A 27,224-nucleotide genomic window follows, 5' to 3' on the forward strand; every position below is an offset into this window, starting at 1 on the left:
CCAGATGTAAGCCCAAGTGTGGTTATGCTGGGCCATATTGTAGCTCTGTGTTTAGTTTTTATGGAACCTCCATATTGTTCTTCATACTGGCTGCAGCAATTTTCACTCCCACCAACAGTGTAGGAGTGTTCCTTTTTCTCCACATCCTCTCCAACATGTATTATTTATAGATGTTTTAATGATGGCCATTCTGACCTTTGTGAGGTAATACTTCATCATAGTTTTGATTTGCAGGAAATGCTCTTTTCTTTCTTCTGTATAATAGGCCATGAGACATAGCTTAAAGTTGGAAAATCTTGTCATAGTTCTTTTTTAATAGTTGGAAGGTGAGTCACTGCATGGGCTTAATGTCACTGATGTCATTTTAAACCCCCCAGTGCTTTATATTTAGAATGCTTCTACCTTTATTTAGCCAGAATGAAATCCTAAAGAGTGCCACTGGCAGGTCAGAGTATCTGTAGCCAAAGTCAATGAATATAAACATTTGTCTTTCATCTTCAAGATCTACAAGACTTGGATGACTGTTCCGACCCCACTCCCCAGGCCTCACTGTGCCCTGCAGCTCTCCATGCTGCTCTGACTACCTGCTTCTCTCTGGGCCCGACCACCTTTCCTATGCAGCGTTTCTACAACAGAATTCTTGGTAGTTTTATCTGGTAACGCTTATCTAGCAGTCTTGCCTAGTGCTAACTGGTATCTGAATCAGTTGTTTCATTTGGGAATTATAAAATGGTGGTTTTAAATTCTATCATTTGGTTTCTGTTTTTGTTTTTTTAAAAAATACAGCAATATACAAGGTGAATTCACAATCCGATAAAGCAAAAATTTCAAGCCTGAAAAGTAATAGCCATGTGCGAGCAACAGTCTTATTTTGGTAGCGCTCCATGATGCACACTGCGGAAAAGGGATCAAAAAATCTAAAACTATAATGTGAATTTATGTAAGATTTTTACTCTACAAGACAAAGAATCAAGGCTATATACAAGCAAAAGCATAATAATTTATTTGAATCCACTGTTCCTTGAACAAAAGTAAAAATCTGACTTTAATAAGTCATTTCCTTCAGTGTTTTACAAGTCTTTGAAAAAACTCCATTGGTGACTGACAACCTAGGAGAAGGCACACTCTTGCTTTTGTGACAATCATCTTTATTATTCCACGGTACAAACAGCAAGAAGGAAATTTGGGAATGAAAAGTTAAAAGTGCAGTAATTTAAAATTTAATAAAACAAAGCCTGCTGAAGATTTTACAAATAAAAGTTTCCACACTTGTACATTAGATAGGATAGTGTTGGTGCTGAGGAAAGGGAAAGTATAGATTAGAACTAATTGAGCTTTGTAGGAAACATGATACAAAAAAGGCAATTGGAAAGTCCCGTCCTTTTCTCTCTTCTGTTGGCACGATAAAGACTGCCACTGGGAACTCTTGCCCCATCACGCTCCTCTGCAGCACAGTGCATTGTGGGTATGCTGGAAAATCTGCAGTCAGACTCTTATAAATGCCTTTATTCTGTGTTAAAAGGACCAGTGTGTAAGAGGCATCTGGCTTGATTTCTTCACTGATTCCAGATGAATATACATTTCCACTGCTTTCCTCAAAACGTGCTTTCCTTATTTCACTTAAATGCACTGCGTTGCCCGTGAATGCTTACCTAGTGAAGAGATATGCAAAATGTTCTACAGATTTCCAGGTCTACAGGTTGAAGAACCTTAAATTCATTCATTCCCTTGTACAGCTGAAAATAATGAGAGCTTTGAACTAGTTCAAGAAAACTACATTTATAAGTCAATAAGTATAAAGAGTAAGCCATCACTCAATTCTGTAGATAATTTCTTTTTGAAACTAAAAGGTTGACTTACGTGAATGTCCTATGAGCAAGTTGGGTTTAACACAAACTGTGCCAAGAGTGTTTAATGAAGTCGACAGACAGCATTTAAATAAATGCAGCCATGAATTCAATAAACAAATGACCGAGTACTAGGATATGGACACAGGCCAACTTACCAATTTGTTAAACACCAGTTCAGTTAGGTAAGAGACGTGTGTAGTAATGAAAACAACACTGCTAGAATAATAGTCCAAGAGCCAAAGGAAAAATATTTTGGCTATGTTTCTATCTCAGAACCAACTGTCAAATAGCGGTAAAGAAAGCAGTAAGTTACAGTTCTTTACCTCAAGCTGGGAATGCTGGAGATTCACTAACTACCTGTAATACTGCATTATTCATGAAATTGATCTCTGAATTTAATTGGACCTAGAGAATAAAACCATAGATAATAAGGAAAGAAAAATGATTTATTCATTTCCTTTCCTTAAACATAGGGAATGTTTATTCTATTGAGGAATACTTGTTCTACTAAGGATTACTGATCTTCAGTTAAAACAAGCAAAGAGGAGCCCACTAAACTATGAAACCTTTAAAAGACTATGTCTTATATTTAATCTCTATCCCTACTACATAGTTAATGACCTGGAGATGTTTGTGGTTTGACTATTAAAAAAATACAAGTGCAAAACAGTTTCTGATGAAATAAAAAGAAAATATTCTACCGGCTTATTTTTTAAATTTAGAATAGGTAGCCACATCTATATTCAAGGAAAACAACAGTTTAAAAAACTGTTGGCTCCCCTTTAGGATGAGCTGGAAGAGAGAAAGAGGAGAAAAAATTTAAAAGCGATACTCGAGAGGAGGGAGACAGCCTTACAGAGAAGGAGAAGGAAAGAGAAGGCAGATTCAGAGAGGGAAGACATCTCAGGATGGAGGTAAAGTCAAGACAAAGACACAAAGGGAACTTGCTCAGAAGATGGGGAGGAATGAGGTGAGAAGAGAAAGGCCGAGGAGATGAGGAGTGGGTGAAGAGGAAAAGTTGAAACTTTACATAACCTCCTTCTCCTTCTGCCTCTGTAACTCAGCTTGCCCCTTGCAAAGTCTAGATCAGTAGGTCACGTAGTCTCAGAAAGTGGGGACTTGAAATACTAGGAACTGGAGTTTATCTCACTCACCCTTGTCCTGCTCTTTGCAACAGCCCAGCTCCTGCAAACCTGCTTCATCATGCCTGTCCAGGCAGGCACCCCCCGCCCCCCGCCCCTCCCCATCTTGGCTGCTGCTCCTGTGCACAAAACCCCTTAGTTTAAACCAGCCTGTTAAGAGCTAGTGTTGCCCACTACAGTCTGTCTATAAAAACTCTGTAATCCCTTTGTTCGGGGCTCAGAGCTTGGAGTGTTAAGTCCTCTGGGCCCACCAGTGTAATAAACCCGAGTTCTCCAACTCCCTGAGTGTGGTGCTTGGTTTCTCGAGTACTGGCTTCTGCAACGTGGGAAGCACTGGGGCTGGGAGTGTGTGTGTGTGTGGGAGTCTTGAGTGCACTGCCCCTGGAAGGAGCATGTCCTCAACAGCAGTTAAATAGTCCTTAATGAGCTTGAAAAAGAGCTAGAATATGAACACAGGCCAACTTACCAATTTGTTAAACACCAGTTCAGTTAGGTAATATTTTCAACCTTCAAAGTTTATTTCTGAAATAAAATTTTATACTCTCAAGAAATTCTAGCGATATTGTTCATGTCTGAAAGCAGTCTAATTTCAGAGGATGATTTTTTTTTTTATATTTGAGGAATCTTTTTTTTTTCAGCAAATTGTTTTATTTGGTGTTCTGAAATTACAGCTGCCATACTCCAAGTTGAAAATCAATATTTATTTCATTATTTGGAGACTTAAAAGATAAATCTCAAGTCTTCCTTTGGTTTGTTTGCAGGCTAACTGGAAAAATATAGAATAAAGGACATATAGAAAAACAAATGAATTTAAATAGGGCAAAATTTTTGCTTGGAAACCATCTTAAAATTAGGAAGCAGATAAAATCTTAAAATTAGGAAGCAGACCATACTCTCAAAATTCTATATATTTTTAACAAGGAAAAGTACACCCTCATTTTCTATTCCAGACAGTAAAGAGGGTTAGGTATCATTTTACAGCGGTTTTGTTTAACTGTCCTGGAATAACATTCCACTATGGTGTCCTATTAGATTAATAACATAATGCTACAAAGCAATTTTCTTTTCTTTTCAAACCCGAAGCTCCCAGCTCTGTCAGAGTCTGCTCCTAGTTACCTGACTCCCTTTTCTCCAGGCTCGTTGAGACAAGAAGGAATGCACTGCTGGGGTCCTCTGAGGTGCGCTTGTCACTTATTCAGCCCTTAAATGAATGCACAGGCCCCCCAGGGCTGGGTCTCCCCCCTGGAAGACGGTTTCCCATGCATTCATCCACTGCTGCTGCTGCTAAGTCGCTTCAGTCGTGTCGGACTCTTTGCAACCCCATGGACAGTGGCCCACCAGGCTTCCCTGTCCCTTTGATTCTCCAGGCAAGAACACTGGAGTGGGTTGCCATTTCCTTCTCCAGTGCATGAAAGTGAAAAGTGAAAGTGAAGTTGCTCAGTCGTCTGACTCTTAGCGACCCCATGGACTGCAGCCCACCAGGCTCCTCCGCCCATGGGATTTTCCAGGCAAGAGTACTGGAGTGGGGTCATCCACTGCTAGCTGTTATTTTTGGTATTTACGCAGAGGTGTGCACGAATTACTTTGCTAGAACTGTTTTCTTTTGCCAAAGGGGAAGTTCCTGTGTGTGGTTATTGATGTTCTTTTCAAAGTCAATAAATGACAAATAAAGAAATGATGGACGATGATTCATGGCAGTTATGCCTGCAGGCAGTTACAGCCCTCAAAAAAAGAAAGTTCATTTCATTATTCCAAAAGGCTCTTGGCACAGTTTTTCCACCTATGGTAAGGGAAAGTGACTGCCTGGTGCCAGCCCCCAGGTTAACTGGATGAGCAGTTTCTGGGCTTTACTTGGAGTGAGCCCAGTCCTTACCATGGTGGTTCTATTCACTTGAGTAGACTCCTTTGAATATGTGAGAGGTGGGCATTTGATGGGGACAGTGTTGGGCACATTTTGCAGGGTTTTTTTTTTTCCTGGTCCTATTTGTAGTGGTCCGCCTGCCAATGCAGGAGATGCAAGAGACACTGGTTCGATCCCTGGGTCAGGAAGATCCCCTGGAGGATGAAATGGTACCCGACTCCAGTATTCTTGCTTGGAAAATTCCATGGACGGAGGAGCCTGGTGGGCTACAGTGCACGGAGTTGCAGAGTCGGACACGGCTGAGTGACTGAACATGAACACACCCATTTGCAGTGATAGATCACTGACTCTAAAGCCACTACATGTGTGCTTAGTTGCTGAAGTCGTGTCTGACTCTTTGCGGCCCCATGGACTGTACGTAGCCTGCTATTCTCTGTCCATGGGATTATCCAGGCAAGAATACTGGAGGGGGTTGCCATTTCCTTTTCCAAAAACCCTACAGCCACTGGAAAGTCAGCAAGATAACCAAGATGGCTTGAGAACTGGCCTAACGACCCCTTTCTTCTCCAGAAGTGGATTCATTTGGGGAAATGTTAATTCTAGAGCTCTGCGTCTGGTCCACTGGCCCAAGTACTTGGCCCCAGAAGATACTTGTACGTTTGCCTGTTTTATTTCTTAGAGATATTTTCAGGTGGGAAAGTGTGTCCACATGTACAGGAGCTATAATTTTCTGTTTTTAATGTATTTTTTCTTCTGAACCTTTCAATAAACTCTGGGGACAGCGGGGGCTGAATGCTGAGCCCTCTCAATGTATCATCATCAAAAGCAAGTTCATACTTACTCTGGATGATCTTGCTGTTGGGCAGGGATGTGCTGAATAACTTCATAAATTGTACTGTGCAAATCTTGCCGTGGTACACCATCAGAAGCTGGAACAGATCTTGTTGGCATCTAGAAAAATAGGGCACATTAAAAAAAATTGGCAGACTAGCAAATAGAATTTCCACTACGCTACAGAAGTGAAAACAACTGGAAGAGGTGATGATGAGAGAATTAGAACTGTTTAACTTCCCTTCATGGCCTTTGCTGGTGGCTCAGTGCTAAAGAATCCACCTGGCCATGCAGAAGATGTGAGTTTGATCCCTGGGTAGGGAAGATCCCCTGGAGGAGGGCATGGCAACCCACTCCAGTATTCTTCCCTGGGAAAACCCATAAACAGAGAAGCCTGATGCGCTACAGTGCATGGGGTGGCAAAAGAGTCAGATATGGCTTAGTGACTAAACAATAACAACTTCCCTTCAATATCCATTTCTTCCTTGCTACAGTTCCTTGCACTTACCCTATAGTGGTTTGTGCAGTGGCACGGCTATGAGATCAGAAGAAGAATAGCTGGGCAAACTATCACTTTTTTTCCTCCATTTAAGCAAAAAGCTGGCAGTACTGTAAAGGAAGTGTAATAGAAAGAGAAAAAAAACAGCAGAAGAGACGCTATCAGGATAGCTTAGAATCAAAGAGCATATATTACTATCCTTTATATCTCAGTCTTAGCTTTTTGATACTAATTGCCAATCATGTGTGCAAAGGTGGTTTAGGAAAAAGAATAATGAATAGCCGGAAGCCCTTATCAAGTGACAAGTTAGTAAAGACAGTACCAAGAAATACAGAACATACAAGGGAAGATGGTTTGGTTTGAATGCAGTAATGGGCTTTAAAAGTGAAGACATAGAATGGAATACTGGATGCTTTTATTTAACAAAATAAAACATACTATAAAGCTTGTTAATTAAAAAAAATAAAGGCTTGGATGAATGTAGTAAGTATAGTAGCATATGCTTGGTTAAGATCAATACGGATTTTATTATTGCAAGTGGCATTTTTGTTTCATTATCTCCTATTTCTTATATTTGATGCTGTTATTCTTATAAATACTGCTTTCTAAGTCCTTAGCTAAAGTCTGGCTCCCTTCCTCATCCCAACTCATCCTACGTTCATTGTACTTGTGGCCACTTTCAGTCCTTTGTATTTATATAGTCCTACCTGTAGAGGACTCTGCACTGTATAGATCATCTGAAGAGTTCTTTATTTATCCCCATTTGACTTGCCAGATCACTTTGGAACATCTTGGCTTCAGGTTTTTCTGGAAACTTCCTATTTCCATTCTACTTGTTAAAGCTTTCACAACAGTCCTAGGCTATGTGATTCGATTTATCCCATCAAGTTTGTGTCAAGGGAACTTTGGTTCAGAGTCTGGAGTGAAGATCAACTCTTGATTTTCTTTGGTATAGGGGTTTTCAGGGACTATGATAAAAGCAACCTACAGGCTTCTCTGCTGTCTGGTGGTTAAGACTTTGCCTACCAATACCCTGAGTGCAGGTCCTGTTCCTGGTCAGGGGCTAAGATCCCACACGCCTCCTGGCCAAAAATTCAAAATGTAAAACAGAAGCAATATTGTAACAAATTCAATAAACACTTTAAAAATGGTCCACAGCAAAAAAAAGTCTTTAAAAAATTTAAAAAAGCGATCTATATAGAAAATGTCTAACTTGCTTACCTAACCTAATACTAGAGCTGTTAGCAAGTAATAAATTTGCTCATTCCATGCCATTGCTTTCTGTACAATTCCCAAAAAGAAGTGCTGAATGGACAATGAAAGGTATAGCAAGTAGACAGAGAAGTATTCATCTATTCATGTATCATGAGAAACTAAAAGACAGATTCTGATTTTTGAAAACTCATAAAGTTAGTAATTCATTCCCCTTCTTAACTTCAATTTTGAGATCTTGGCAATGTTATTCTTATTCCTTTGTCAAAGCCGTTGCACTCAGCTGCTGATCTTCACACAATTCTGGCTGCTTCTAACATGGATCCTTTTCCTCCTCTCTCTCGGGTTGTTCGTGTTGGTTTCTCACTTCGTCCCAAAGCACCTGGAACTGCCAATGAAAGACCTCAGCTGATTCCTCAGGAGTTTTCATCTTTGAAGATGGGTATGGTTCCAAATCGAGTTATTCCACTTACAACAGATTCCCCGGTGGCTCAGATGGTAAAAAATCTGCTTGCAATCCAGGAGACCTGGGTTTGATCCCTGGGTTGGGAAGATCTCCTGGAGAAGGGAATGGCTACCCACTCTAGTATTCCTGCCTAGAGAATCCCATGGACAGAGGAGCCTGACAGGCTATAGTCCATGGGGTCACAAAGAGTTGGACATGACTAGGTGGCTAACACTTTCACTTTTCTGGTATGTAATCAAGCATTCATTTCTCGGCCTTAGGTTCTTTAGAGCCGTAGCATTTTGAGCAAACAGAGTTCCTCTGAATACAATCTTAAAACTGAGTACTGGTTAATTGCAAGAATAAATTTAAAGTTTCTTACATAGAACTCACCCCTTTCCAACACATCCCTAGGAATAAAATATGACTTCAAAATTCATTTCCAGGTCTTATCAGGCTTCAGTTTTCCTGCTTCCCCATTTAAATGCCATGCCTGAGAGGGGTACTTGCTGAGGAGCTATCAGGATGAGGAGCTGTCTCTGAAATAACTGATCCACCAAATTATTTATTTTTGTCTTTTTGATTGTAGAAGTGAACGGTGAGCCTATCCTGCCTGAGACTGAACAGGAGATGCCAAGATTTTGCAATGCCGTTTTGCCCTTTACCAGTGATGATGTGGACACTGGTGTTATGACTCACCCACAAGAGGATGAAATTCCATCATTCCCCCTCCATTATTCACGGGCATTTGAAAAATAAAGCCTGTGGCCAGGTAACTTGCTGGATGAACCTCAGAACCTTAGAATTCTCTGGACAAGTGCGACAACCAATCCCAAATGGCAAATAGTTTTAAAAAATGGAAATGAAAATGCCCAAGAGGCAAGTAGTTCATTTCAGGGGCCCCTTTCTTAGGTGAACTATCACAGAGGAATAAGGAAACAGGAAAGATCGGTTGTATATAAATCTATAAAAATGTTAATGAGCTGATTAGCTCAGAGAAGCATTCTATTTGTCTCTTAAACAAAACTGATTGCTTCAAAGACCTTGTCTGTGCAGACTGAAAAAAAAAAAAAAGCTTCAACTGTATAAAAGTTCTCTTACACCTTCAGAAAAAAATAAATATATGTACCTGCATATTTTGGGTTTATACACTACCTTTCTTCTGAAGAACATAAAGTACCTGTATAATCAATTGTCTCTGCAATGTCCTCAGGAGATATGAGGGGGAATTAAAGGGGAAACTTAAATGACAGAGAGAGTCAGTGAAGAGAGTCCACAGTTATCAAAGTGACACAGAAAGACTTAAACCAGGGTCTCTCCGTCCCTCCTTTACTCAATTCTTTTGACCTTCAATGAAGTTAATTCTCTCTCCCCTGAGCTTACCAGGTAAAGAATGCTCATGAATTCGTGTAATTTCCTTATTTGTGTTAGCGTTTTTGATAGAGGCTTAGAAAGACACTTTAGCTCCCCACACCCGGCACTGTCATTCATTACAGAGTGAGTCAATACGGCTGAGGGTGGCGCAGCCATTGGATTGAAGTGCCCCCAGGTTCAAAGGAATGCTGCTTACACCTCTGCTGAAGCAGAATGCTACTTCTAGGATAAGCAGCCACTAGAAAACCAACCCTGGCAACACCAGAAGCATCTGGAAAAGCAACAAATTCGTATATTCCAAAGTCATCCAGCGCATCCTCGTGGCCTGAAATGGAAAACAAATACTCCTTACAAACCAAATGCCTTGAACTGCAACTTTTTTTTTTTTTTAAAGAAACCTTTATAAAGCAGTCTTTATGGTTTGCTTCAAGTGGTGTGTATAAAACCAATTTAACATTTCCCATTGGCTCAATGGACATGAAGCTGAGCTAACTCTGGGAGATAGTGAAGGACAGGGAAGCCTGGCTTGCTGCAGTCCATGAGGTCACAAAGAGTTGCACGTGACTGGGTGACTGAACAGCGACAACAATCCTCTACAGTCACGCTGCCACTAAGTAGTACTGGAAATCACTCCTTTTGAAGCTCAGAATTAAAACTGAATTGGGACAATTATTCTTAAAGTCTGGTGTAGGAACAGTGGTGTATCATATATACTCAAATAAACACATATGGGCAGCTTTGCCCTTTGTAACTTTCAGTTACTAGAGACTTATGGCCACCAAGGCCTCAATCTGTCAATCAGAGCAGCTCTTAATCCACCCATAATATTGCTGTATCCTGCTAGATCCAACAGAGTCCACCAGGACTAATAATAAAAAAATAAGCGACTAAGAGCTTCCTTGTGGCTCAGCTGGTAAAGAATCCATCTGCAATGTGAGAGACCTGGGTTCGATTCCTGGGTTCGATTCCTGGGTTCGATTCCTGGGTTGGGAAGATCCCGTAGAGAAGGGAAAGGCTACCCACTCCAGTATTCTGGCCTGGAGAACTCCGTGGACTGTATAGACCATAGGGTCGCAAAGAGTTGAACATGACTGAGCAACTTTCACTTCACTTCATGGTTGCCTATGCATACCAAATAGAATATGCAAGTCCAATATCACCTAAGCTCTCATCGGTAAGATGGAGGGTGGCTCTTCCAGATAGTCTCTGGGAGCTTTCAGAACTCCAACACTTTATTATTCATGAGAAGGACTAGATAAGGGGAAGAAGACCCATGTTTACTAAGAATCAAGGCATTGTATTAGGCACCTATTACACTGGATTTAATTCTCAGAGCAACCCTGAGGGGACGTTATGAGCTCTATTGTAGAGATGAGTCGAGGTCAGGAAAAATAATTTTCCCAAGGTGACACTGGGGGGAAGAGGCACATATGGGACAGAAATCCAGCTCCTTTGACTCTAAGGCCTGAGCAAAAGCCCCACTGTTAACATAACAACTCAGGCGGGAGTCAGAAGTGATGGCAGTGAGGGGCACCCCTAGGGTCGGAGAAGCAGCAACCCGGGGGACCCCCCCTTTCCTCTTCTCCCCGGACAGGAGCTGCCAGCACTGTTTGCTTTACAAACTGACACAGCGAGAGAACACTTGGGCAGTTCCCAAACTGTAAGAGGATCAGTGGAATATGGGTCAGTGACGGTGGGCGAACGATAGTCTCTCTGAGCCTTAGTTCTCTTGCCTGTAAAATGCTGTTGAAAGTGTCTTTTGGGGCTTATCTTACAGATCTATGTGACCTACAGAAAACTAATACAAGGGATAGCACTTCGTGAAGTGAGGGCAGTCACCCTGGGAAGGGATGAATTCTGTTACCTCAATAGTACATTGTAGAGAATGGTTAATATTAACAATATATATTAATAATGATAATACACAGCCCCTCTCAGCCTGGCCATTACCTGAAAATGTTCGTGCTTTCCTGTACTCTGTTTCTGGCCTGAAAAGACAAATTGGTGTTTCTGTCAGTCTTAATCATTGAGGAGAAAGCATTCAAGAGAAAAATTATTTTCATAGAAGCATATGCATTACCTGCTTTCTAGCTTTTGTTTTATAACTAAAAACCAAGAAAGAAAAAAACACAGTAAGATACTTTTTAGTATACATATAAACCATTCATATATATATTTTAAATTTTAACCTACCTTTGTAGGGTTGAAATTTTTTCCATAAGAGAAGAAGACACATGGATATAATCAAAAAGAGTGATATTCCAGTTATACTTGCTAAAGGGGACAATGATTTCCCTTTCTGTGCAAGCTTCTCTATTCCTAAATAAAAAGACAAGTATATTTTAATATTTTTATTAAAGATCAATAATAAATTATTATATAGCTTGACTTTACGCTTTATTGTAAATGGTACAGTATTGCAAATGTATATATATTATACTATATACACACACACACATATACACATATACAGAGTCTGAGCAAGACCTAACAGAAGGAATACACTTATTTGAGAATACACACTAAACTTTCTAAGGATATTTATGACTGGAAATGTGGTGAGCTGTTCAGGATAATACCATTATGTTATACTGGATGTAGCAAATAGCTCATGTCATATTTTTCAATAGTGTTTGCTAGGATTTAACTTGGATCTGTTTGATCTCATTATATGAACATCCCCAGATGCTAGGCTACTCTCTCTCTTCCCACCTCACTTTTTTAACACTGCTCATGTATGTGGATTTTCTAGAGTGGTGGTGTGTGATGAAATGTGCAAGAGGAGAGGTGTTAAGTTTAAATCATTACTAATTTTTGAATAATAAAGAGATTTTAATCTCTAAAATAAAATGTGGGTGATTGTCAACAGAATATTTTAAGTCCCACTTTCGACTACAATTCACTTTGGTTTGAAAGTCATTCCTTTTGTTAATATTCCTATATAAAATATAGTGTTAATAGCTAACACCTGTTGAGTGCTTACAATACATCAGTCTCCATTCTAAGAGTTCATGGTACGTATTAACCCCTGGATGTCACAACAATGTTATTAGGGAGGGCTCAGACTGAACTGAACTGAACTGAACAGAGGGTAAAGAATTTGCCTGCAATGCAGGAGACCTGGGTTCCATCCCTGGGTTGGGAACCTGGGGGAGGGCATGGCAACCCATTCCAGTATTCTTGCCTGGAGAATCCCCATGGACAGAGGAGCCTGGCGGGCTACAGACCATGGGGTCTCAAAGAATTGGACACGACTGAGCAACTAAGCCCAGCACAGCACATTATTAGTATTATGCCCTCTTAGAGATGGGGAATCTGAGGCTTCCCTGGGGTCACTCAGGAAGTAAGTGGCAGAGTCCAGATGAGACACCAGACTCTTGACACTCTGTGCTTGCTCATTTTGATGCTGTTTTGACAAAATTTACTAAGCATGGCAAAGTTGACACTAGTTTCAGACTACAACATGCTTAGTCAGAGAGTTAATCTATGAAGCAGAAATTGTTGTGACCTTTAACAAAAGCAAGTAACAGAAGTCTTCTATATAATATGTGAATCAGTTATTGATCAGGACATGAATGGTGGTAGCTGCCCACCTCAGTCCAGTTGAACGTGGGGGTGACAATCATGGGATGTCACTTCCCTTCTGCCATGGTGGAGAACAGCTTGGAGCATCTGGGTGCGGTGAAGAACACAGTGGAGACTCAACTCTGCAATAAATATCCAGCCTGAATCCTGTTGACTTTTACCACAAAGACTTGGCTGAGGCCTCCAGCAGCCAAGATAAGGATGAAAATTTAATCTTTCCCTTCTTTCACTGTGGACCTATATATAGTCTCTCAGCTTTTCTACCTACAACACTTGCACTTTTTAATCTTCCCTGAATCTTGTTATAATGTAGTGTATATCATATATGTTAAACTCCAGTTAAAAAGTCAGGGGAATCATGATACCTCCTTGCCTTTCTCTTGAATTGCTCTTGTTGGAGAAGACTCTTGAGAGTCCCTTTTTTTCTTTATATGTTTTTTTAAATCTGTTTATTTATTTAGGCCGTGTTGGGTCTTTGCTGCTGTGTGAGGGCTTTCTCTAGTTGCAGGAGTGGAGGCTGCGCTCTAGTTGCGGTGTGCAGGCTTCTCCTCGCAGTGGCTTCTCTTGTTGTGGAGCATGGGCTCGAGGGTGCAGGGCTACCGTAGTTGTGGCACATGGGCTCAGGAGTGCACAGGCTGCAACAGGCTGCAGTTGTTGTGGTCCAGGGGCTTAGCTGCGTTGCGGCATGTGGATTATTCCCACGCCAGGGATCAAACCTGCGTCCCCTTCATCGGTAGGTGGATTCCTAACCATGGGACCACCAGAGAAGTCCTCAAAATGTTCTTTTTATGGCATTACAATAGCTATGTAGTATTTATTGCTTTTAAACAGGTTGTAAATTAAACTTTTTTCAGCTTTGGGTAGAAGAAATAAAAGCAAGGTAGTATAAAATGAGCTAGAATTGCAACTTAATTGGTTCTGATCTAGACCAAAACATCACAAAACTTATTAGAAATTTTTCTTCCTTTTCTCTCGGTTAATGATTTGCAGAAAAAGTTACACTCTCCCACTGTTAAAATGCTGGCCTTTTAGTCGGTAACTGTTGCAGCCTTTGGGTGATCGCTGTGTGGGGTCTAGGCCTTTCTTCAGATACCGTGCTCCTACTTCACAGGTTTGTTTTCTCTAGAGAGCTGGGCAGTGCTGAATGAGCTACTTCCCTCTAAGGGCCTGGGTCTTCACAGCAGTAAAATGAGGAGGCTGGAGTGACTGGCCTTTCGGTTCTCCTGTTGCTTGGACATTACATGACTTGAGGCAGCCAAGAGAGTTTCACATGAAGCTCATGCAAACAGGACACTATCTGCAATGGTGTGGAGAAGACTCTCGAGAGTCTCTTAGACCGCAAGGAGATCAAACCAGTCCATCCTAAAGGAGATCAGTCCTGAATATCCACTGGAAGGACTGATGCTGAAGCTGAAGCTCCAATAGTTTGGCCACCTGATGCGAAGAACTGACTCATTTGAAAAGACCCTGATGCTGGGAAAGATTGAAGGCAGGAGGAGAAGGGGGTGCCAGAGGATGAGATGGTTGGACAGCATCACGGACTCAATGGATACAAGTTTGAGCAAACTCTGGGAGATGGTGAAGGACAGGGAAGCCTGGAGTGCTGCAGTCCATGGGGTTGCAAAGAACTGGACATGACTGAGCAATCGAACAACAAGAACAACAACAATGCAGTGGTGTGCTAGTAACTGAGGATCAAAAAAGTTGTATGCGCATATCTACACACAAAAGTCATAAATTTTACTGATGTGATAGATGTGTAGAATTAATAATAAAGTATGCAATACTCTTTATTGCTAATTCCAGATATCTAACTGATTCTCATGGCTTGTTTTTGTTGATTTTTGCTGAACTCGTGTATTTTCAACCATATTTTGAAACAACTATTAGATTTCAAATAAATGCTTGGTTATTATCCAATTCAGCAAAGAAATAGTCTACATCAGAGATAAACAAGTGTAACTTCACCATGAATGTTGGTTGACATTTATTAAAGTGAAACTGAAACAATGGTGACATTTGTTGGAACTTCATTTAATGGTAATTTGAATAACTGCTTTGCTAAAATGGATAATAGTTTTTGAATATTGGAGGAACTCAAATATATTTTGGCCGTATAGAATGTAATGGCTATGGAAAAAATACATTTTCAAATTTTCTCTGTATTATCATCTTCATCACCTAAGTGTAAGAATTAATAATTTTCCCATCACTCTCATACATGGCAACAATCTTATTAATTGAATAATATCCCCTGAATTCTGTAGTTGTTGTGTGCAATATTCATATTATTTCATTTAGGTTAAATTGTTTTTCTGTATTATTGTTAGGTTTTTGACTGCTTGTTCTATCAGTCACTAAGGAATATGCTAAAATCTCCCACTCTGTGGATTTTTCTATTTCTCTTGTCAATTTTTGCTATTTATTAGATGTACTTGGATGCTATTCTAGTAGATGCATATAAATTCATAATTTTTATATCTTCCTGCTGAACAGACCACTTCATTTTCATGAAATGTCCATTTTTCACCTAAAGTAATATTTCTTGTCTTAAGAAATATATCTAATTCTTATCTAATTTCTTTGGTATTAGTGTGGCCACACCAGCTTCTTTGGACCATTTGCATGGCTTTTTTTGTTCACTCATTTACTTTCAGAATCCTTTATATAATGTATATCTCTTATAAGTGTTAAATAGTATTTTAATACCTAGCTTTACAATACTTGTCTTTTAGTTGGAATATATGGTCCATTAATATATAATGTAATTATTAATATATTTTGGTTTCTAACTATAATCTGATTTTTCCTACATACCCTACATTTTTGCTGTCTCCTTTTTTGTCTTAATTTGGTTTTATTAGGAGTTTATTTTATTTCTCTTTTCCTCTCTGTTTGTTTGTTATACACTTTTTGCCTCTTAGATTTTAGAGATGAAAAATAATCTAATCAGAATTAATACTTTTAGGCAAAATATTCTGTGACACAAATCACAGCAATATTTTCCTAGATTAGTCTGCCATGGCAAAAGAAATAAAAGCAAAAAAAAAAAAAACACCCCACAGTTGAGACCCAATAAAACTTGTAAGGTTTTGCACACACAGCAAAGGAAACCATAAACAAAACAAAGAAGCAACTTAAGAACTGGGGAAAAATATTTGCAGATGATGCAACCAACAGAGACTTAATTCCAAAATATATAGACAGCTCATACAGCTCATTATCAAAAACCCAAAAAACTCAATCAAAATATGGACCAAAGACATAGATATTTCTTCAAAGAAGACATACAAATGGCCAACAGTCACATGAAAAGATGCTCAACATCACTAATTATTAGAGAAATGCAAATCAAAACAATGCAGTAATAACAAGTTTCATATTAAAGATGTTCAAGCTAAAATTCCAGTATAGGACTCAAATTTAATTTAGTAGTGCTGACTACAATTCTCTGCTCTTTCTGCCACTTTTGCCTGACCATTATATGAGAAATAGAAATCCTTTAAATCATTACGCCCAAATCTACTTGGTTCTACCAACTGGAACTACAACAAATAAATCAGACCCTGTATGATGCCACATCGATTGTTTGATGAAGCTCTTACTTCTCCCTTGAGAAGTCTCTTCTTCAGATCCAGTATCTCCAGATGATATTCTTTATATGACTGATTTCACATTCTCTACCATTTCAGAGGTACAATTTTAGAAGCTCAACAAATCTATTCAATTTTACTTCTAAAGTGTAAATTCAGAAGGACCTATACTCTGGTGTGGCTATCAATAAGACAGAGGCAAACAGAATGGTCTGAGACACCAGCAGTGATACAAAAGCAAAGTAACAGCAGAAAAAACTGATTAAAAATGCTAAGTAATAAAGTGGCATGATTTAAGATACAGCATATTACTTGGGCACCGCTTTTAGCAAGTGAATTCTTTTATTTGTTCATTTTAGGTCCAATTACTGAAATAAAAATTAGCCAATTTTCAGATATACACAATCAAATTTAGGTGCATTATATATGTATAAAACCGAATGTACATTTGTTTCCCATTTATTTGGTATAGGTATGTCATATCAGTAATAATGAAAATAATAAAGAAATTGAAAGTGTCATTTATAGGTACAGATGAAGAAATAGTTTCAGAGAAATGAAAACACACGCCATAGATGGTAAGTCCTAGAATGGAGACTGGAGAAATAAATTTTTTCCCGATTGCCAAAAATGTAACGGTTTTAACAAATGGCAGGTAGGCTCAATATATTCACTTTTTCCTCTAACCTTTTCTAACACCAGGTTTGATGTACTCCAACTCTCTCACTTCTTGATAGCCAGACTGCCTTCACTAAAATTCAATATCCCCTAGTCCCTAGAAATAAATTCAATGCTAATTTATTCAGGTCAACTGTCTACAGTACACTTTACAATGAAAAATATTTTAATGTAGTCTCAGCTGTTTTTCCCCTTAAGCTTGAAAATATGCTAATAATTATTATTTCAGAGTGTTTCTCGTAATGCTGAAGTTACACTCTGGCATACACTGGCTCTGCCAGGCGCTCCTATGATTCTGATGCCTTGTAGTAGGTTCAAAAAACAAGGACTGGATGTTTAAATGAGATAAGACACATCTCCTCCCCTCTCCTTCATTTTTAAATTTTTGTCCCTTTTACTTTGTGTTTCCTGGAATGACTAAATTTGTACATTCTGTCCTAGAGGGGATCCAACTCATTCTCTTTAACATTACTTCCTTATTTCTTCAGGCTCCTTCCTTATTGCCCTGTAGCCTCTCTCCCCTGTGGCCTCTGTTAGCCCTCCATCAGAAAGTATCCTGAGGTGACTAGCACCTGTCAGCTCAAAACCTTGGCCATGGCTAAGGGCAAGTATCCTCTCCCTGGAGACTGAAGAAGAGAGGCAATCCTTTTCTCAGAACTAATGATCTTCCCTGTTTAGTCCCCCTTCTCTTCTAGAGCGTCCTGATTCTCTCCACACTGCTTCTCAAACATGGAGTCTAGAAAAATGGTACTGACAGACCTATTTGCAGGGCAGGAATAAAGATACAGGCATAGAGCACGGCCTTGTGGGCATGGTGGGGGAAGGAGAGGGTGGGACGAACTGAGAGAGTAGCACTGTGATCGATCTGTTTATCTACACACTACCATGTGTAAAACGCACAGCTAGTGGGAAGCTGCTGTATAAAACAGGGAGCCCAGCCCAGCGCTCTGTGCTGACCTAAAGGGCTGGGATGGGGGTAGGGTGGTTGGAAGGCTCAAGAGGGAGGAGTATATATATATATATATATATATATATGTGTGTGTGTGTGTGTGTGTGTATGTATATATGCTTGTGAGTGATTTGTGTTGTTGTATGGCAGAAACCATACAATCCTAAAGGAAATCCAGTCCATCCTAAAGGAAATCAGTCCTGAATATTCATTGGAAGGACTGATGCTGAAGCTGAAGCTCTAATACTTTGGCCATCTGATGCGAAGAACTGACTCATTGGAAAAGACCCTGATGCTGGGAAAGGTTGACGGCAGGAAGAGAAGGGGATGACGGAAGATGAGATGGTTGGATGGCATCACCAACTCGATGGACATGAGTGTGAGCAAGCTCTGGGAGTTGATGATGGACAGGGAAGCCTGGTGTTCTGCAGTCTATGGGGTCACAAAGAGTCAGACACAACTGAGTGACTGAACTGAACTGATGGCAGAAACCATACCACATTGTAAAGCAATTATCCTCCAATTAAAAACAAAACAAAACACTGCTTCTCTCTACCAGGATACACAAAACTTACCAGGTTCAGTATTTGAAATTTACAAAATAAAGTATGTCAGATTTGTCCAGGGTGAAATCAAGTGGCACAGTTGCTGTGGTGTCAGCGCCCAGGCAAGTGTGCTGTAGAGAGATGGATTTCTAGAACCCAGACTGAAACTGAGATGACAGGGGGATTCTGACCTTACTGCCACAGAGAACGTACAGGAATCCCAAATGTGGTTCTGGACACTTGTAGCAGCTCCCCTTCTTCTTTCTTTCAGAGAATTTTGTACTCTTTAGCACATAGCATGCTATTCTCCCCCTTATTTAAACACGATTGACTCATTTACCAAAGCCCTAGTGCAAATGCTATTTGCCCCCTCCTTAGGCAAACAAATAAAATGAAATAACATATTAAGTGCAAATATAGGCAAGAGGTGTGGTATCCATGGTATCGCAGCCCTGCTGTTTGAGAGACTGCACCTAAAACAAGACAGCCATATGCCACCAGTCAGCGTGTCTATTTCTAGATCAGAATGGAGTCCTGAGATCACTCCCATCCAGTCTGTAAGCTGATTATGGCCAGTGATTCATGTTCCTATGGCAATGAAGATGGCCTACTGGGGGCATGCTATTTCCACACCCTACCACAGCCCCACTTGACAGACACAGTTGTTCTGTGATAGATGCTTATGGGATGTCACCTAAGCCTTCGGGGTCTGGATGTAAGGGTTGTAGCTCATCTCAGTTGTTATCCTCCATGATCTAAAGTGAAATACATCTTCTGGAAATCTTAACCAGAGAAATTTCTAGGTAGTTAACAGAAATCAGTAAATTCATTTTCCTGCCTAGGAGTAGGGTCATTTTCCCATTCTCTTTTTTATGAAAAGTTGTACAATTAGAAATAGATACTAAAAAATTAGAAATTTTGCTGGATCACATACAAAAATATTTCTACTATGGCTAAATCTCTAATTGTGGCCATATGGCTCTTGAGAACTCTAATAACTTGTTCACTGGAATGTTGTCATGAAATGTGAACATTTGAATTCTGATTATAAACATTTTTATTTTATGTATATTGCATGTCACAATAGTGATTTAGACCCAGTTAAATTTTAAAGTAGGGATACTTGCATTCAAGAAAGTCTTTAATTACAGTAATAAAATCATTGTTCTTCCAAAATATGAATGCTAAGTTACTACTTTAATTGCTATTCTTTTCTTGAAAGTTACATACTAGGTATTACTTTTAGTTACAAATATTTCATTATTTCTCACTAATATGAAAGTATACATGTCTGGATAAGCCAGAGTATCTATTTGTTTATAGCATAAAGTTAGTTAAGGTGATAAGAAAACACATACTATCTTGTACAAATATATGACATATCTTATATATATGTGACATATTTTTTAGACATTGATACTCTCAGTCAATGTCAAGAGAGACAGTTTACTCAGTGGTTAAAAAATGGGGTTTTGAATTCAGATATTACTTTATCACTGACTAGCTGTGTGACTTTGCCTATTTCCCCTGTCTTCTTTAGGATATCTCTACTAAGATACAAAGAGGTCCACTGATAACTTAGATGTGAATCATAGTCCAAAGAGGGGGGAGGCACCATCTGGTTTAGTCTTAAACAGGCAGGAAAACATAGAGCTAATAGCCATATTCTCTAGTCTTCCTCTCCTGAACTGAAAGTCCCTATCAAATAATCAAAACCTTTGATTATTTCTGGTGCTTGTTGTTTTCTTTCCAAATTTATGACTACATAGTCATCTTTGATTCCTTCTTCCTTCGCCTCTCATGTCTTACTGCTGAGATTTTTTTGATTGGCCACATTCTTTGCCTCATTACAAACAAAGATGTTCTGTTTCTTACAACTAGACCCTGGTTATATCAAACGTAACTTGGTTTTAAAAATATCTCAAAGGCAGAAATCTCACCACCCTAAATTATTTTGCATTTTCCACAGATATTAATATAGGTAGCTCATCAGAATGGGTGGTCAGTAAGTGTCCAACTGACAGTTACAAATGATGTCCAATTTTTCATTGTACTTTGTTGTTGTTTATTCCCTAAGTCATGTCTGACTCTTTTGCAGCCCCATGGACTGTATCCTGCCAGGCTCCTCTGTCCATGGGATTTCCCAGGCAAGAATACTAGAGTGGGTGGCCATTTCCTTCTCCAGGGGATCTTCCTGACCTGGAGATGAAAACTGCAACTCCTGTTTAGCAGGTGGATTTGGACTCTTTACCACTGACCCACCTGGTTGGCTTGTACCTTTAATTTGCATTGTAGAGATTCATTGATTTAGAAAAGTTTCTAAAAATCAGATACTTAAAACACATTAATACTACTGATTTTCTTTGCCATTTGCTACTGTTTAAGTTATGTGGACATTTGGGGATTGGAAAACAGCTCTACAAACCACAAAGAGGTCATGAATGTTGACAACACTGAATCACTCCAAAAAATAAGCACCTGCTCTTCTTAGTTACAATAATAACAAATGTCTGGTCTTTGTACAGGTCAAACAGGTTTTTTAGATTTTGCAAAAGGTAATTATTTGATATTAAGACTGTAGCTGTCATTGGACTTTGGTAAAAAGATCTGAATCAAATATTGGGGGATTCTGATATTATGATGATAGCTTGGCTGAATATTAATGGAAAAAGTTTAGATAGTAAGAAAGGTTTCAGTGCAGTACACACCTACATATCATAGACATATTTTCACTTGCAATGAGTATGAGGAACAAGTCTAAGACAACATCCAGATTGCCACAAAATTACATAATTAATTATGCTGTTTTTAAAAATTATGTTTCAGTTAACCACTGAGGTAAAAAGCTGGTTAAATATATTAAAAACTTGGTAAAATAGAAAGTAAAGTATGCTAGCTGTTTACTTACATGCCTGCCACCCACCCATATCAGGCTATGAGCATCTTGTTAGCAGGAATTATTTTTTTTTCAGATGGCATTTACCCTAGTATTTGGCCCATAACAGGTGTCAAATAATGAAAGATTGATTGCCTGATTTATATAACCCTAAACACCCTGGTGGCTCAGACGGTAAAGAATCTGTCTGCAGTGCAAGAGATCTGGGTTTGATCCCTGGGTCAAGGAGATCCCCTGGAGAAGGGAATGGCAACCCACTCCAGTATTCTTGCCTGGAGAATGCCATGGATAGAGGAGACTGGCGGATTACAGTTCATGGGGTTGCAAAGAGTCAGACATGACAGAGAGACTAACATAAACACATATATGTTTTTGAGATCTATAAGGAAAATATGTTATTAACTACTGCCCAAGTGAAGCATAATTCAGGTAAAAATTCTAGCACTGCACTGTCCAATACGGTAGTCACTAGATATATGTTAGCCACTAGAAATACTTAAATTAAAATTAATAGGGACAAAACAAAAGCTTCAGTTCCTCAGTGGCATAACCATATTTTAAGTGCTCAAAAGCCAAATGAGCTATGGAAACTTGAATAGGATTTGCATACTACTGTTGTGTAAAAATTGTATAAATGTTAATTATGTTGAATTGACTCACGGTGCTTTTCAGGTCTACTATATCCTTCTACTTTTCTGTCTATTCATTCCATTAATTTTTGAGAGTTTGATATTGAAACTCCAACTAAAACTCTTAATTTATCCACTTTAAAATAACTGCAATATATAGAGAAACTATATGCAACTTTGTTCTGTGCTTTCCAAGTCTCTTATAAATTGCTTTCATAATTTAAAAAAGAAAGAGGAAAAAAAGAAGAAAATCCAAATGAGGCTAGGAAGTACTATATTAGATAGAGCAGATATCAAACATTTCCTTCAAAGCAAAAGTTCCACTGGATAGCACTCTTCTAGATAGTGTGGCATTTTCTTCATAAGAGTAAAAACAAAACCTTACCATGTCTGTATGTAAGTTCCAGTGTACGCAGATGATTTTTGCAAATATGAATACCCTCAATTTTAAGGAGTCTCGGGAAGATCCCACCTACCATATATTTATCAATCTGTATATTTATAATAGTCTTATAATGCTTGATGGCTCATTATGAGTTTTTAAATAAATTTAATAGGCTATGGAGGAAAAAAAGTCACCATAAACAAGTGGGTGTCTTGCTTGTGCTTGCTGAATATTCAGATCCCATTTATGAGCTGCCAGGTCCTGATCCGAAAGGTCTGAGGTATCTTAATGAAAATATATTATTAGATATCGCCATGTGATTCTGATGCACATGGCCTACAGGTCAAGTACTGAAAATTCTAAGGATTATATTCTTGTTTTACTTATTAAAAAAAATATGCATTGACTTTCTATGTAATGGGTCCTATCCTAGGCACCAGGGCTATAAAGACAAAGAAACAGAAGGCATAAATGGAGAGATTTAGGAGGAAGAGGAGGAGAAGGGGAAGGAAAAGGAGAAGAAGAAAAGAAAGAAGGAGGAAAGAGGAGAGAGGAGAATGGACTTGAGAGATAGGAAGAAAGGAAAATGGACAAACTTGATTGGATGTTGGGCTGGGCAATAAGCAAGAGAAAAGAGTCTGGGATGGCATTTAGCTTTCTGGCTAAGGGTGGTAGCTACTAGGACCATTCATTTAAACAGGGAAACAGAAAGAAGCGCAATTTGAAGGTAAAGAAGATGTGTCACTTTTGGTATGTTGGACCTGTATGCTGCCCCTGGCACATCAAAGTGGAGACACTTAGAAGGTAATTGTGCATACAGGTTTAGAGCCTTACACATTTGGGATGTACCAGTGTCACAGGAAACTATGGGAGTGAATAACGTCATACTGAAGAGAGAAGAGAAGGCTCAGAAAGCTGCGAATTTGGTGGACATGAGTATTTTAGGCAATGATTCTTAACTTTTTGGATTTATGACCTTTCTAAAAGTTAGATGACTTCTAGAAAACGCCAAATTTCACAACTTTACAAAATTCTGTAGTTTCCAAGGTGTTGAGACCCCTGTTGCTAAATCCCACAGATTTCAGGTTTCATACAGTGAGAGAAGAAGGGAAGCCCATGAAGGACAGTGAGAAGGAAGCCAGATGGTAGGGAAATCGTATTTCTAATTCACGGAGGTGTGTTCGTCTGACTTAATGCAACAGTATATATAAACTTTTATAAATGAGTAATCTGCTTCTCTTTTATTCCTGTTTGTAAAATCAGGAAAGCAAGAATGAACACTTAGAAGGATTGTACTGAATTCTCTTTTTCTTTATAGCCCCTCAGAGCTAGCAACTGATTTCTCTCTCCACTATTCTTTGGGTTTTTTTTCTTTGGCTGTTAGAAACCATGGCTTAGTTAACTCAAAAAAGAGTTTCCTAGAGTATGATACACACAATGATATTTTCTTCCACATAAGTATAAAATAGGAGCAGAGCAAGGCTAACATGCATTTGGGTTTCATCGGATCCCTGCCTTTTACGTTCCACTTACCTACAGAAGTGATGATGATGGTGAAGTGAGTTTCATCTCGCCTTCCAGTTATGTTGTTGTAAGCACAGCACATATAGTCAGTTGTCTTCTGGGCTATTTTCTCGGATGCAACTTCCAAGCGAGGCCCATGCTTAATGACATATGTGGCATTGTTTGTCCTCTGGATCCAGGAGTAGGTGTTGGGAGGATAAGAGTCAGCAGAACAATCAAACAAGATGGCTTCTCCAATATCCACAGTGAACACTTCCCCTACTTTTAGTCCTCTATCAGAATTAACTCGAAGTCCATAAGGTCCATCTACATTAATTGAAAAGAGAAATATAGGGGTGACATAAATAATCACAATATAGTTATTGAGTTTGGGAGAGTTTAGCACCATTTTATTTTCATGAAAGTCTTCGTGTAAGCTTGGGCAATTAGGTCCTCATTTAGACTCTCAGTAAACAATAAGGACCTAAAAGTGTTTTATTCTGATATCCATGGAAAAGGAAGTCATTTGAGATGTGATTGAACTTGTCGGAAACAGTGAAAGCCTTGAAACTTCGGATATAATTTTACAGACACTGTTATCATAATTGTGGTGCTAAGCTTTTGAGTCATGTATAGATAAATCTATAAGCTTGTTAGACAAGTTCCATTTTTCTGAAACTGCAGCTGTACTTAAAAGTAATTTTAAAATAGATTATGGCTACTACTTTCTCTTTGACAACTTTTCTTTGAGTATTATCTGTTTTTCTTCTAAGTGCTGGGACAGTTGATGCAAATATTTAAAAGTTACTTTGTTTAACATGGAGCACAAATTTATGCAAAAAAGTACAGGAGTATTCCGTATTTTCATGACATTTTAAGAGTTTAAAAAAATTTAAAAATTCCTCCCTACAAGCTAAGCTTGGATTCCATTTGGAAAAAAATACATCTTCATTCTCATCAATAAACTACTTAATCATCGCTATCCCATGGTGATTTTTCCTTACACACCAATATTCCTGGAGCAGGTTGCTGTTTCTATGGCACCAAATTGTCTGCAGATTAAGACACATTTTCCATTGATTTCTTCAGAGAACAAATAAGAGAGATTAAAAAAAAATATTCCCCAGCTAGACAGGTTTTTCTCATTCAGTTATATCCTGACTTATATTCTAAAAACTTTAAGGTTTAGGTATTAATGTGCTCATAATTTAGCTGATCATAACCAGTATTTGTTGGCTATTAGCCATCTGAAAGCACTTTAAGTACTTATGCAGACAACCACATTTAATCTTTAAAGCAACCATATGAGGTAATTGTTATTCCCATTATAAAATGAAGGAAGAGATATTTAAAATTTAATTTTCCCATGGTCACAAAGCTATTAAATAGCAGACCTAGGATTCTAAAATATATGTACTTAATTATCCATATTACCTCTCCAAAAAAAACTGCCAAGTTGTGTAACTTTCTTTTTCAAAACAGTGTCTGTTTTCCTAACTGTATTATTTGTTGTAAAATAAATTATTGTCTAAATACATATTAATTCTGTACTCAGTTAATCAAGTAGTCAATCAAAAAATACTTGTTTTAGAGATACTAAGTGCTCTATAATATATTTAATACGTGAGTGATAAAAAATGTATAAGACACAGTTCCTACTCTCGAGGAATTTATAAACTGGATAAGGTTATTGATGGTTTGCTTAGAAATAACCTAATCTCAAACGTCCTAATTTTTGAAAAAGCAACACCTGCTCATCTCTCATTATGTGGAATAACACAATATGGTGATTAGAGAGTAGGATTTCTAGGTTAAATTCTGACTTTTTCAATGATTAGCAAAATGTTCTTCAAAAGCCACTTAAGCTTTTGGGGTCTCACTTTCCTCACCTTTGCTATAAAAAGATTGACTAGGTGACGGGATGCCAATCTTGGTATCTTTGAAATGCCATGATTCATGCCAGGCTTGTTACTTTGGATACTCAAAGTCAACCTCAAAATCTGCCGATTCCCAGAGTGGTTCTCCATTATGCCAGCATTTTCTGACCAACCTACCACTGGGGAGACAAATTTCCTAAGATACAACAGACGGTGAAGGTACATAGCAGTAAATTGTATTTAGCCAGAGGACATACACTTTACACATATCTGCTTCCTAAAGACACAGAGGCATCTGAAGGAAAACTATAGATTTATATTAATATATATACATGAGATGATCCTGCTTTTAGAAAGCAAACATAGAAGTACCTTCAAATTCAAAGTAATCAGGAACTGGAGATGGAGGATTCAAGTGCAGAGAAATGAATGCTCCGTTCCTGGGACTGTACTAGAACTCACTGTTTTCTCATTTCATGCTGTGATACAGTCTCAGGGGAAAATCTCTGTTTTAGAATTGTGTGTTGCAAAACCATTGAATAGTTAGTTGTGTAATGGGGATGAAAAGTTGTTTTCATTCATTCAATCAAAATCAATACTGAGATGCTCCTGCATGCATGATACTGTTCTAGGCACTGTGAGGAGAACTGACGTGTTAGGTGCTGTATACACGGTTCCTGCTGCTATTATCTCAGCTCCAGCGCAGCAGCAAGGTCCCCTCAAGTTGACAGCACTGACAGAATATTAGGGAACCAAAGGTCACTGTCTGGTGGACATTGGTTACGGTTCACATCATAGGAAACCAATGGGAGGAATCAACAGAGGTTTGGAATAGCAGAAGACCCCAGTCTGTCACAAAGACTGACGCTTGAGAGCATTTCTGAGAGCAGAGCAAGGAAGGCTTGAAAAAGAGAAGGGTGGTCACTCACTACAAGTTTGTCTTTCTACTTGTTTTCAGAGTTTATAGGATATGAGTATAAAAACAAGTCGTTTGAGAACACACATGATGATGATAAAGATTGCTTTCAAAATTTGCTGACGTTACTCAAAACTTCTTTGGGAACTTTCCATTTGGAATCACTTTAGGACTGCTTCCCTGGTGGTTCATGTAGCAAAGAGTTCACCTGCAATGCAGGAGACCTGAGTTTGATCCTGGGATCAGGAAGATCCCTTGGAGAAGGGAATGGGAACCCACTCCAGTATTCTTGCCTGGAGAATTCCATGGACAGAGGAGCCTGGCGGGCTACAGTTCATGAGGTTGCAAAGATTCAGACATGACTGAATGACTAATACTTTCACTTTCTCACAACATAATGGCATATTCTTAAAAGCAGTAATTCTTCCATTTTGGAGAACGGGTGTGATTTGCA

The 27,224-nt window shown here is 38.9% G+C and overlaps 1 protein-coding gene and 1 long non-coding RNA gene across 8 annotated transcripts in view; one reads left to right on the forward strand and one right to left on the reverse strand.

Annotated features, from left to right (window-relative positions):
• LOC138439126 (uncharacterized) overlaps nt 1-8,974 on the forward strand; it is a 50,841-nt gene extending 41,867 nt beyond the window's left edge. Inside the window, exons 2-3 of the long non-coding RNA XR_011256581.1 lie at nt 7,775-7,837; nt 8,430-8,974. This is a non-coding gene — a long non-coding RNA (uncharacterized lncRNA). The remainder of the gene's footprint in view (nt 1-7,774; nt 7,838-8,429) is intronic.
• HEPACAM2 (HEPACAM family member 2) overlaps nt 1,132-27,224 on the reverse strand; it is a 61,183-nt gene continuing 35,090 nt past the window's right edge. For 3 of the 7 annotated variants that reach the window (XM_069587418.1, XM_069587414.1, XM_069587416.1), the window contains exons 4-10: nt 24,008-24,304; nt 11,408-11,533; nt 11,295-11,319; nt 11,165-11,202; nt 9,466-9,539; nt 5,695-5,804; nt 1,132-1,652 (exon numbers count right to left, since the gene is read on the reverse strand). In XM_069587418.1, the coding sequence (XP_069443519.1) occupies nt 1,649-1,652; nt 5,695-5,804; nt 9,466-9,539; nt 11,165-11,202; nt 11,295-11,319; nt 11,408-11,533; nt 24,008-24,304 (674 nt within the window). In that variant the 3' untranslated portion in view covers nt 1,132-1,648. Of the gene's footprint in view, nt 1,653-5,690; nt 5,805-9,410; nt 9,540-11,164; nt 11,203-11,294; nt 11,320-11,407; nt 11,534-24,007; nt 24,305-27,224 lie in introns of those variants that run through there. The other 4 variants (XR_011256579.1, XR_011256580.1, XM_069587417.1 and 1 more) reach the window with 2 other exon arrangements.

This window comes from Ovis canadensis, chromosome 4 (genome assembly GCF_042477335.2).
Source record: "Ovis canadensis isolate MfBH-ARS-UI-01 breed Bighorn chromosome 4, ARS-UI_OviCan_v2, whole genome shotgun sequence".
In the NCBI taxonomy this organism is placed as follows: Eukaryota; Metazoa; Chordata; class Mammalia; order Artiodactyla; family Bovidae; genus Ovis; species Ovis canadensis.